Source organism: Panthera uncia, chromosome B1 (assembly GCF_023721935.1).
Source record: "Panthera uncia isolate 11264 chromosome B1, Puncia_PCG_1.0, whole genome shotgun sequence".
Lineage (NCBI taxonomy): Eukaryota > Metazoa > Chordata > Mammalia > Carnivora > Felidae > Panthera > Panthera uncia.
In genome coordinates, this window is record NC_064811.1 from 151,363,344 (window position 1) to 151,375,844 (window position 12,501).

Consider the following 12,501-nt stretch of genomic DNA (forward strand, 5'->3'; position numbering starts at 1 on the left):
ACTTTGAGGAAAAGTAACTGTTAGAACCTACACTTCTAAATTCTCATTTACCATTAACCCAACCACCTGACTCTAAAATGGGAGAAATAACAAAATCCCATTTTTCTTCTCTTGTTATAGGTGGCAGGTCGGCTGCATGTGGAGGTGATGCGAATCAGTGGTGACATTGGGGAAAGGATTGCTGGAGGTGATGACACCACAGATCTCTCCTGTGATAAGGAAACCCAGGAGAATAGACTTGTGTGCATGGTAAGTCCCAGTTTCATTTAGAAGTAATGGAAGTGTGGTGGATTTTGAGGATTGTGGGTAGTTAGACAATAAATACTGTGTTCTCTTTCGAATTTTGAAATACCTGTCTCTAAAGAAATCTTTAGTATTGGTATTCTGGAGACCATATTTCATCATATATACTGATTTACCAGTTAGGTACTTCTACTACCTTCCTCTTTGAAGTTTCAGATAAGTCACCTCTTTTTCCGGGACATTCTGTTCCAAAGTTATATGGATTTATGTTTATGTGAACTTCTCTGTAGAGAAACAAAGTTTTTTTCACATGAATTTCTTCCTCCTATTGGACCTCTTGACTTGTGCTGATGCTAGAGATTTACTCCAGTCTTGGTTCTGCTCCTAAGCTCCTATTATTTGGAAGTCACTCTTCACGTGTTTTTCCATGTGTTTTTGGTTCCCCTTACCCATGTGCCTTTGTGTATGCTACTCCAGCATGTGCTCATCCCAAACCCTGCTCTTTCTGGTCTTTCCATGCATACAATTCAAGAGTATTTTTGAGTGATACATTGTGCTGAGAACATAAAGATGAATAAGACAGGATTTCTGCTGTCAAGGAGCAACCTGTGTAGTTTCTGTTTATGTGGAGGGGGACACACAAGAATCCAATATCGTGTGACCCAAGTGCTCTGAGAGAGGTTGAAAGAGTTGCTCTGGGACATAGAGGAGAGGTAATTAATTCAGAGAGTAAAGTCTGAGGAAAATTTCTGGAGGTGAGACTCAGAGTGAACTTGAAGCGGGGGGAGCACGTGATATAAACCTCTTTCTCCATAGGGTACTGTCGTATTTTCATGGGTAATAGCTAGGTAGACCTTAAGTAGGTCATTACATTCCTGAACTCCTACCCAGTTGGTGTAGTTAGTGCCACCTCTGTCACTCATTAGGACAATGAAAAATCTCTTACACATTTCCAAATAGTGTGTTGATCCAGTGTGCCATTGGTTGAGAATCTCTGTAGGACCCAGTTAAAAGGGTTTTTGAGGAAGAGAAATCCACGAGGATCATAGGACCAGTGTATGAGTGAGAAGAAGGCCATTAAAAGGTGAAATGAAGGAAGCCTAAACTTAACGTGTATTTCATAATCCATCCTTAGTCCAGTTCCATGTCTCAGTAAATATTGGAGTTAATACTGAAATACTAAATTGGAATACTAAACACTGAAATACTAAATACTAAAATTGGAGTTAATACTGAAAAGAGTAAGTGAGGCATTTGCTGCGAGCTATGGGGAAACTACTACAGCTGTTAAAGATGTGCTCCTTTCTATGGGTCTTTGTATATATTAAGAAGGCCTCGGATGTTTAAGTCAGGTGCTTCAGAATGTGAGGGAAAATTCTTAATTCACTAAAAGGTTAATCCTTACTGTATTATTCTTGATTCTAGAACATTTTCTCTGAGGTTGTATGATTATCAAAGGTGGAGACATAGACTTGATGACTCCATAATGGCTCCTTTTAAAAGTGATGGACTAGTAAATGCAACTATGTAAAAGTTTACCATTAGTAAGGTACCATACACAGATACAGTTTCATTTGAGAAAGTCAGAACTGAAAAAAAGAAGTAGTATATAATGGGTAACATAAGCTTTAAAAAAAAAAGAATTTAAAATATTTTCAGATTTTTTTTAATGGAAGATATCAAACATATAAAAAAGTAGTGAGAAAAATGTTATTGATCCCTATTTACCCTCCCTCCACATTATCAACTCATGGTCAATCATGTCTGACTCATACACCCAAGCTGCTCTGTGCTGTCTGTTTCCCCTGGATTATTTTGAAACTATTCCAGACATCATATTTCATCTGTAGTAGTTTAGTATATATCTCCAAAAGAAGAGTACTTAAAAAAATAACTATTATACCATAATCTAAAATTAATACTTTCTTAATATCATGATTTACCCAGTTTCCTTGATTGGCTTGTGTGATGTGTCACTTAAATCTTAATCTTTAGATTTAGATCTGAATCTAAAGTGTCACTGGCCTTGTGCTGGCTTGCTTCCTCTCTTGTTCTCTCTCTCTCTCTTACCCTATAGTTTCTTTATTGTAGAAACTGACTTACTGGTCTTGTATTATCTCATAATCTAGATTTTGCTGATTGGTATTATTGAATGTGTTAAACTGGTAGTTAGATATGAAGGTGATAATATGGGGAAGGGGAGTAGCAAGGGCATTTTATAGGTGTTGGTGTGTTCTTCAATCCGCAGTCATATTATGTCTGGTTTTCTTCTGGAGATGTTAGCAATTACTGATGATCATTACCTAGATATTTCATTAGGAGTTAGAAAAGAATGATACTATAATTATATCACCATTTGTTAGCTAGAATTCTTCTCTAGATTCTTGGGAGGGAAGCAAACCATAAGAGACGCTTAAATACAGGGAACAAACTGAGGGTTGATGGGGGCATTGGGGGAGAGGGGAAAATGTGTGATGGGCATAGAGGAGAGCACTTGATGGGATGAGCACTGGGTGTTGTATATAAGTGAAGACGGGAGTCTACCCCCAAAACCAAGAGCACACTGTACACACTGTATGTTAGTTAATTTGACAATAAATTATATTAAAAAAATAGAACTCTTCTCTAGATTCTAGAGAGAATCTTCCTATTATATCAGCTATTTTGTTCTTCAGGGATACAATTTGTATAGGAAAGGCAGGGTAAATGTTGCATTCTTTTCTCCTTTTTTTTAAAAACTAATTTTCAGGGCGCCTGGGTGGCTCATTCGGTTGAGTGGCCGACTTTGGCACACGTCCTGATCTCACGGTTTGTGAGTTCAAGCCCCGCGTCAGGCTCTGTGCTGACGGCTCAGAGCCTGGAGCCTGCTTCCGATTCTGTGCCTCCCTCTGTCTCTCTCTGCCCCTCCCCCACTCATGCTCTGTCTCTCTCTGTCTCAGAAATAAACATTGAAAAAAAAATTTTAAACTAATTTTCAAAAATAATTAATTGGTTTTCCTACTAACATACAAAAGTGGCCAGTGAGGTGTTTGTTGCTTTTTTTTGTTTGTTTGTTTGGTTTTTTTTGCCCAAATGTCATTGTGAACTCTTTGATTTAAAAATATTTGATGTGTTTTGATCCATTGTATTTATTACCTATATTGAAGCTCAAATTATCCCATCTTTGGCCTGTGGGCTCCTCTTCAGTTGTCTCTTGAGTCCTTTTGACACAAACGTAACCCTCATAGACTATGCTACAAGCTCTCTTGCTTCCTGGTATGATGAATATTCTAGTTTCATTCTGGACTTTTCCTCTCCCAGAACTAGAATCAGCTATGTCTCCAAGGAACCTAGTTCCTTTCAGTGGAAAGTGTTTTTTAGAGACCATATTCTAAGCATATAATGGTCTTTTGTGTAAAATGAGGAAGACAGACTATATGACAATAAAATATTGGTGGGAAAAACAAATCATTCTGGGACACTTAGTAATAGGTATCACCAGCTTATAACAGCAGTCTAGATTTATTTTTCTGTGATGAAAGATAAGTGTGCACATATTCACATATTGATGTTTTCAATTACATTAAATTAAATTAGTGTATTTTAAAACCCCAAACAACATGTCTTCTAACATTCCTGGGCTTTATAATGAACAGTGGCAAGTCGAAATCTGTGGCATTCTGACACCTTGTGGTGATTTTGATTTCTGTATGTAGAAACTTAAAAAGCAAAAAGACCCAAAAACTGTGTTCTGGATGCAAGATATTCCTCATTCCTGGTATTCTTCGTTCCTGGCAGTCTTATTCCTGATAAGTTGCCTGTAGGATATAGTTCAGCATATGAAATCTTTTTAATTTATTTCAACCTTAAAATTGAGATTGATTTCTAAGGGGAAAAAATTGGCTTTCCGATGGAATTTAATCACAAAGAATAGTATCAAACATCTGTCCACTCAATGCTTTGATGTGTTTTCATTTTATTCCATTGGTATGGTCAGCACTCAGGCCAGTATCATTAGGTAGCTGTCCTGTTTCACATAGGAGAAGTCTCAGCCTGAGAAAACCAAGAATTTAATCTGTTCAAAAGCAGAAGCTAACATGTGACAGAGATTTTTATTTAGATTTATTCTACAGAAATCTTGTAATCTTCTCAAACACCATATTGTCTCACCTTAAAGAATATAATAAAAAAATTTTAAACACTTAGTGAAAAAGGGATGGTTTTTTAAATTTAACAAAAAATTAATTGCCAAACACCAATTGCTCTATTGGGTTTAGACGAATAAAATGCATTAGTCAATCTGTCTTTTTTGTAGCCTATCAGGGGATTTGCTATCTGAATGTCTCAAAATTTTGTTGCCATTGTAGGGAATAATGAATAATAATGGAGTTCTCCACCATTGCTTACCCCTTATGTACCGGGTATAGGAGAAAATAGTCCTCTACTTTGCATGATATTCTGTCTTATTATTGCTTCCTGAAATGTTAAGATGATTACATTTGTGGTTGCTGAACTATACCAACTTCAGCCACATATTCAAGTTTATTTTTATTAAATTTATCTACTGGAGACACAGTACATCATACAACATGCAGGAAGTGACTAAGTGAAAAACATAATAAATAATCAATGCTCAGTCATGAAAGTCAGCCCCTAATCAATTATAAAATCAGAATTTAGTTTTGCTCAGTTAATTTTAGAATTTAATTTCTGTCATAGTTGGAGGAGTTTTAGAATGTCACAACTTATCACAAAAATTCCAACTTAAAAATCAACTTGGCACTGCCTGCCAAAAGAAATATTTAGAATATTTGACTGCTTTAAAATCCATTATGGACATTTATTCTTGGCACATTTGGGTCTAATTAGACATACATTTTTTTCTCTTTTCTTTCCTTTTCTCTTTTTTCTTCTCTTCTCTTTTCTTTCTTTTATAGTAGGCTTTATACACAGTGCAGAGCCCAACACAGGGATTGAACTCATGACTCTGAGACCAAGACCTGAGCTGAGATCAAGAGTTGGACATTTAACCGGCCAAGCCACTCAGGCACCCCTGATTAGACATATATTTCTAATTGAATGTTGTTATCACAAAGCCCTGCACTCCTACAGTCCAGGGTGCATTTCCTTTGATTCATCTCTTCCCTGAATCTGTGTGGAGGAGGCATTCAGTAAGAATTGGTACAGAGATGGTCAGCATTCACCATCTTTAATCTCCATTTATCCCTTCCGATCTTCAAAGTATACATTCCCAAGGCGTTTTAAATTTTCCAGAAAATCCTCTAGTAGCATATAATATTCTACTCAAGAACCTTATTCTTTCTTATTCTTTAAAATATCAAATAAATGTTTTTCGCCCTTTACTGAATATTCCTTATTGTCATGGATGCTGATTTCTTTCTTCATAAATCATTCTTAACACTCTTATGTTCTTATGACACATCCATAGTTAGCCAAATTCATATCATTGAATGGTGTTGATGTTGAGAACCTTCTTTTTCTCAGTTAATTATAATTAATAATAATATGATGATGATGATGAGATTGATGGTGATGATGATGTAGTTATAAGAAGCTAGAATTGCTCTGTAGATACTTGAAAACATCCAAGTCAAGGTCGTGTTACTCTCTTGTCAACCTCTCACTAAATATAATAGTTGTCGTCACCTTTTCACAGATGCAGAAATACAGCCCCCGAGTGAATGGGATTTGGTCAACAAAAACCAATAGTTGGTGACAGAGTCAAGACTGGGGTCCATCTCTAACTCAGAGTACTTGTTGCACCTTTTCTGAGTTAAAAACAAATAGAGCCTTCCTTTTCCTTCAGGTTAAAATACTTCAAGCCACTGGCTTGCCACAGCATCTGTCCCACTTTGTGTTCTGCAAATACAACTTCTGGGACCAACAGGAGCCAGTAATTGTTGCACCTGAAGTTGATACCTCCTCTTCCTCTCCTGTCAGCAAGGAGCCTCAATGCATGGTTGTCTTTGATCACTGCAATGTAAGTTTGTTTTCCAGACTCCGTCAGCATTTAAATACTTAGGTAAAAACAAAACTGTAAAGTGAGCAATATTTTGTTGAATAATTTGGTATCAATATATATCTTTTAAAAAAATTTTTTTTCTATTTTGAGAGAGAGAGCACTTGCAAGCAGGGAAAGGGCAGAGGGAGAGGGAGAGAGTCCTAAGCAGGCTCCATACTCAGCAGGGAGCCCTACTCAAGGCTTAATCTCACAACCATGAGATCATGTCCTGAGCTGAAATCAAAAGTCGGATGCTTAACTGACTGAGCCACCCAGGTGCTTCTTCCTTACAGTTTTCTTAATAACATTTTCTTTTCCATAGCTTACTTTATTGTAAGAATACAGTATAGGATATACATAACATACAAAATCTGTGTTTATCAACTGTTTAGGGGTGCCTGGGTGTCTCATTCAGTTAAGTGTCCAACTTTGGCTCAGGTCATGATCTCATGGCTCGTGAGTTCAAGCCCCGCGTTGGGCTCTGTGCTGACAGCTGAGAGGCTAGAGCCTGCTTCAGATTCTGTGTCTCTCTCTGTCTCTGCCCCTCTCCTGCTCACACTCTATCTCACTCTCTCTCAAAAATAAATAAACATTAAAAAATTTTTAAAAACCTTTATGTTAGTGGTAAGGCTTTCTGGTCAGTGGCAGGTTATTAGTAGTTCAGTTTGGGGGGGAGTCCAAAGTTCTGTGTGGAGTTTTGACTGCACGGGGTTTTGGTAACCGTTGCGTTGTTCACGGGTCAGCCATATATACTCTTCTCAATGGAATACATGTGTTGAGTTAGAGTACTGGAGAGATTGTCATCTAAAAATTGTAAGAAACTAGTGTTTTTGAGAAAATGAAGATAGAAAAGAGACAATGATGAACTTCAGTGAACACCTGATGCCCTGCTAAGCAGTTTATATTATTCTTCATCTGATCTTTACCACTGTTGTATTTGATAATAGTGCTTTTATTGTTTTAGCAGCAGCAGTCAGTTCAGAGAAGTCAGTTTACCTGTGGCGAGTGATTAGAAGAGTCAGGATGGTCAGACTGTCGATTCTGTTTTTCTAGTGAACCACAGTTGATCCATCTCATTTCTTTCAAGACAGAGGTCTCTTTTTCATCTATTTTAAACATAGAAATACCTTTGTGTGTTAAAGACCAAGAGAGAGAGTGTGGATTTTATGACTTTTTAAAATAAACTATTTTGGAGCTTAATAATTATTGCAAAATGCTGTCATATATATCTTGTAAAGATGGATAGGTTGGGAGAATTTTTAAAAATTGGGTGATTTTTTTTTTTTGCACTGATAATCATTATTTATTCCTGCTCTCCTGTTATTGGAGATAATTGTGTCCTAAAGCTAGAAAAATTGTTGTTCTAACACTGTTACCTTATTGCATGTAATAACTTTTATATGAAGACATTGTAGATCATTGTTGGAAATCTTTTTTTTTTTTTTTTTAAGTAGGGTCCATGCCCAGTGTGGGGTTTGAACTCACAACTCCAAGATCAAGAGTCACATACTCTACCAGCTGAGCCAGCCATGCACCTCTCATTGTTGGAATTCTTAATATAACTATTTATACTTTTAAAATAGCTTCCCAAATATTGCTAACAAAATAGAATACAGTGCTGGTCTTTCACAACAGATTTTCAAGGCGAAAAGTTTTTTTTTTTAAATCAGAGTTACAATTATATTTAAAGTCAAGAACCTTAGACCTTCTGAGCACTCATCATGCATGTTCAAAGATTCTGTTTTAGAACTAAAACATTTTTTTTTCCATTTCTCTTCTCCATAATGGAGTAGATATGTGATGGTGGGTATGAATAATCATAAGGTTATCAGAAGGTATTTCCTCTTTTGTCATTATTTTCTTTTAGGAGTTTTCTGTTAACATTACTGAAGACTTCATTGAGCATCTTTCAGAAGGGGCATTGGCAATTGAAGTATATGGCCATAAGATGAATGATCCTCGGAAAAACCCAGCCCTGTGGGATTTAGGGATTATCCAAGCAAAAACACGTAGTCTTCGGGACAGGTGAATTTTAGATACCATCTGATTCCATTTATAATTTTAAAGAGTTGCTAGAGATTAATACTGCTATTTATAAAGGTAACCCTTTCCTGAGCATTACTAGTGTTCCAGGGATAGATGGTATTATTTCCAGGGTATTTAAAGCACAGTTAAACTTCCTTGGAGGAGTGAACTTGAAAGAGTGAAGGAAGAGAAGTTAAATGTATAGATAGTTAAGAATAAAGAGTGAATGAATTTTTAGAGAATAGTTGCTTAGCATTACTTTTTTTTTTTTTAAGTTTATTTTGAGAGAGACAGAGACAGTGCAAGCAGGGGAAGGGCAGAGAGAGAGGTGGGGAGAAAGAGAGAATCCCAAGCAAGCTCCATGCTGCCAGTGCAGAGTCCAATGCAGGACTTGAACCCATCAAACTGTTGAGATCGTGACCTGAGCTGAAACCAAGAGTCAGATGCTTAACAGACTGAGCTACCCAGGCACCCCATTCTGAATTACTTCTAGTTAATCAACTAGAGGGAGAATGGATCATGATATACCTGAGAATTCAGGTTTTACTTATTTTGTCTTTAGCTCAAAGTTCTTTTGAAATTCTATCAGTCATCTCTTCTCAGTCTTTTGGCTAAGATCAAGTGTGAAATGCCATCAGTCATGGAAGGAAGCAGGTTTATTTGTTGACCAGAATTTTAAAAAGAAAAGTTGGGGGCGCCTGGGTGGCTCAGTCAGTTAAGCATCTGACTTCGGCTCAGGTCATGATCTCGCGGTCCGTGAGTTCGAGCCCCGCGTCGGGCTCTGTGCTGACAGCTCAGAGCCTGGAGCCTGTTTCAGATTCTGTGTCTCCCTCTCTCTGACCCTCCCCCATTCATGCTCTGTCTCTCTCTGTCTCAAAAATAAATAAACGTTAAAAAAAAAAAATTAAAAAAAAAAAAAAGTTGAAGGGGAATGACTGAAAGCATATATTTGTGCTTTTCATTTTATTATAGAAGAGAACCAGATTTTCTTTTCTTGCATGTAGAAAGTTTTAGCAACTCCTAAACTTAGACATTGAGACTTTTTTCTTGATTCTTTTACTAACCTGAGCAAAGATACTTGTCAAGTTACCAAAGCATATATAGCACTACCTTTATCTATGAAAAGATAATCACTGTACTTGTTTCTGTGCATCTGATTACCATGTTTGGATTTTTGAATAACCACTTTGGAATATATTTATAATCATCATACCTTTTTTTTTTTTTTTAACGTTTTTTTATTTTTGAGAGAGAGAGTGTAAGCAGGGGCGGGACAGAGAGAGAGGGAGACACAGAACCCGAAGTAGGCTCCAAGCTCTGAGCTGTCAGCACAGAGCCCGATGCAGGGCTTGAACTCACGAACCATGAGATCATGACCTGAGCTGAAGTCGGAGGCTTAACTGACTGAGCCACCCAGGCACCCCATTATCATACCTTTTAGAATGAATTAAAAGAACTATTTCTAGTTCTGATGTTAAATTTGTTTAATTTTGCTTTTAATTATATGTGCTAGTATGTATTTGTGTATTACTCACTGAATCAGATCATTCTACTGAATTAGTTTGTTTGGAGGTCATTATTATTGCTAGTTGTCATGTGAAGGATCCTAAGCTGTCTGTGCTGAAATAGAAATGTATGATTTTCCAAGAACTTCACGTATTTCCTAGATGGAGTGAAGTCACCAGAAAAGTGGAATTCTGGGTCCAAATCTTGGAACAGAATGAGAATGGTGAATACTGCCCTGTAGAAGTAATTTCTGCAAAGGATGTGCCAACAGGAGGAATCTTTCAACTCCGGCAGGTAACAAAATTGTGAATGTTATCATTCTGAATGTTAACATTAAATTCTTTGGCACCATAAAGCTTAATATTGGATTCCTATTAGCGGAAATGTCATTGATAATGAAATCTAGACTGGCCAAGTCCATTTTTTGTATTAAAATTGTCTCCTACTTCATGTCTATTTTCTTTCATTTAAAAAAATATTGCTGTGTGGGGCACCTGGGTGACTCAGTCAGTTAAGTGTCTGACTTTGGCTGAAGTCATGATCTCACAGTTCGTGGGTTCGAGCCCTGCATCGGATTCTGTGCTGACCACTCAGAGTGTGGAGCCTGCTCTGGATTCTGTGTCTCTGCCCCTCCCCCACTCACACTCTGTCTCTCTCTCAAAAATAAATAAATGTTAAGAAAAAAAATATTGCTATTTATAATACTTTAAAATCAGCACCCGATAGGTTTAGTAAGAAAAAAGATAAGCTTAAAGAACAACTTAGAATTGAATTATGGGCAATAATAGAAACATTGAGCAGCATTAGAATATTTATAAGGACAAGGAGAAGCATTGTGATGTGGCAGAAAGAACAGGCACTTCACAGTCTAACATGCCAGGGTTCAGTTCTGGTCTCCTACAGCCTAGCTGTAAACCTGTGAGCAAGTTCAGTCACTTCTCAGAACCTTTCCTTAGGTATACAGTGGAAGTGTGATGATAACACCAACTTTGTAGGACAGGTGTGAGGTATAGAGATACTGTGTATGAAGCCCAGTGCTTGGTACTTGGGAAATGAAAGGGTTTTTTTTCTGTCTAGACCCAATTCTCTGATTATCTGTAGATACCAACTGGGTGTCCTACAGTTCAGTTCGGTTTGAATTGAAACCTCAGTTCACTCATAGTTAGTGTCAGACTGCACAGGTTTAAGGGCTTAGACTCAGCACAAGATTGTCCTCATTTCAGATGCCAGTTCCAAGTATCTGGTCCTCAATTCTGTCTAGCTTGGCTACAAAATCGGAGGTTCACCCAACTCTCCTCCCCTTTACTTACTATTAGTTCCCATAATAAAGGATACAGCTCAGGAATAGCCAGAAGGAAGAGATGATGGGACAAAGTACAGGAGGAGGGATAAGGAGCTTCTGCATCCTCCCTTTGTATGCCGCCCTCCCACCACCTTGTTTTGTTCACCAGCCTGGAGGCTCACTGAACCTCATTGTTTGTAGGTTTTTATGGATCATCATTATGTAGGCATAACTGATGAGTGATTAACTCAGTCTCCATCCTTTCTCTGCTCTCTCCTGAGGTTTTAGGGTGGACCTGACAGTTCCAGACTTCTGATCAAGGCTTGTTTTTTTTGGACTATTGGCCCCTCTCCTGAAGCTATCTAGGGGCTTGCCGAGGATTATAAGGTTTAAAGTTGCATCATTAAGGGGCCCCTGGGTGGCAGGGGCGGTTGAGCAACTGACTTCGGCTCAGGTCATGATCTCATGATTTGTGAGTTCAAGCCCCGCATTGGGCCCTGTGCTGGCAGCTCAGAGTCTGGAGCCTGCTTTAGATTCTGTGTCTCCCTCTCTCTGCCCCTCTCCTACTCACGCTCTCTCTCTGCCTCTCAAAAATAAATAAACATTAAAAAAAATTTTTTTTAAGTTGCATCATTAAAAGATGCACCTATAATCATTATCACTCAGGAAGTTCTGTGAGTTTTAGGAGCTCTCTGCCAGGATCTGAGGACAAAGACAAAGTATCTTTGTATGATACTATAGGAGATGTTACATAAATGCAGCTGAGTTGCATGAATATTTGCTAGAAATCAATACAGCAGAGAAATATGTGGGAAATTTCACTTAACTGCAGGCAGATTGTAACCTATAAAGTGTCTACACTGCCATAGGAGAGAATATCTTAATAGAATTTACATAAAAGATTTGGAAATACTCTTTTTTTTGCTATACTTTACATTAATTCAGTATTTAGTAGAATATTGTATCCTATGATAGTTTCCATACTTTATTTATTTGAGAGAGAGAGAGAGAGAGAGAGAGAGAGCGAATGAGCGAGCATGCACCTGTGGGAGGGGCAGAGAGAGAATCCCAAGCAGGATCCCAGCCTGGGGCTTGATCTCATCAACTGTGAGATCATGACCTGAGCCGAAATCCAGAGTCAGATGCTTAACTGGCTGACCCATGCAGGTGCCCTGATAGTTTCCAGACTTTAGAACAATAGTAAAATATTAGAATAGCTTTTGAAAAATGAATATCAAAATCATTCAAAGCAAAACATGAGAAACGGTTAAAGGAAAAAGAAAGTTTGCTTAAATATTTAAGTTTCTGAATGTTTTAGAAGGAGGAAGGTGGTAAGTACTTGTTCTCTGACCCTAGCAAACGAATTTTAGCAAATTCATTCATATATGGGCAAAGATCTAAAAGCAAAAGGAAATTAGTTTAAATTATAACATCAGATGTATAT

General features: G+C 37.6%; 1 protein-coding gene across 3 annotated transcripts in view; it reads left to right on the forward strand.

Moving 5' to 3' along the window:
• KIF13B (kinesin family member 13B) overlaps positions 1-12,501 on the forward strand; it is a 199,708-nt gene that overhangs the window by 122,193 nt on the left and 65,014 nt on the right. For all 3 annotated transcript variants that reach the window (XM_049632357.1, XM_049632358.1, XM_049632359.1), the window contains exons 21-24: positions 121-249; positions 6,050-6,223; positions 8,112-8,269; positions 9,937-10,069. In XM_049632357.1, coding sequence (XP_049488314.1) covers positions 121-249; positions 6,050-6,223; positions 8,112-8,269; positions 9,937-10,069 — 594 coding nt within the window. The remainder of the gene's footprint in view (positions 1-120; positions 250-6,049; positions 6,224-8,111; positions 8,270-9,936; positions 10,070-12,501) is intronic.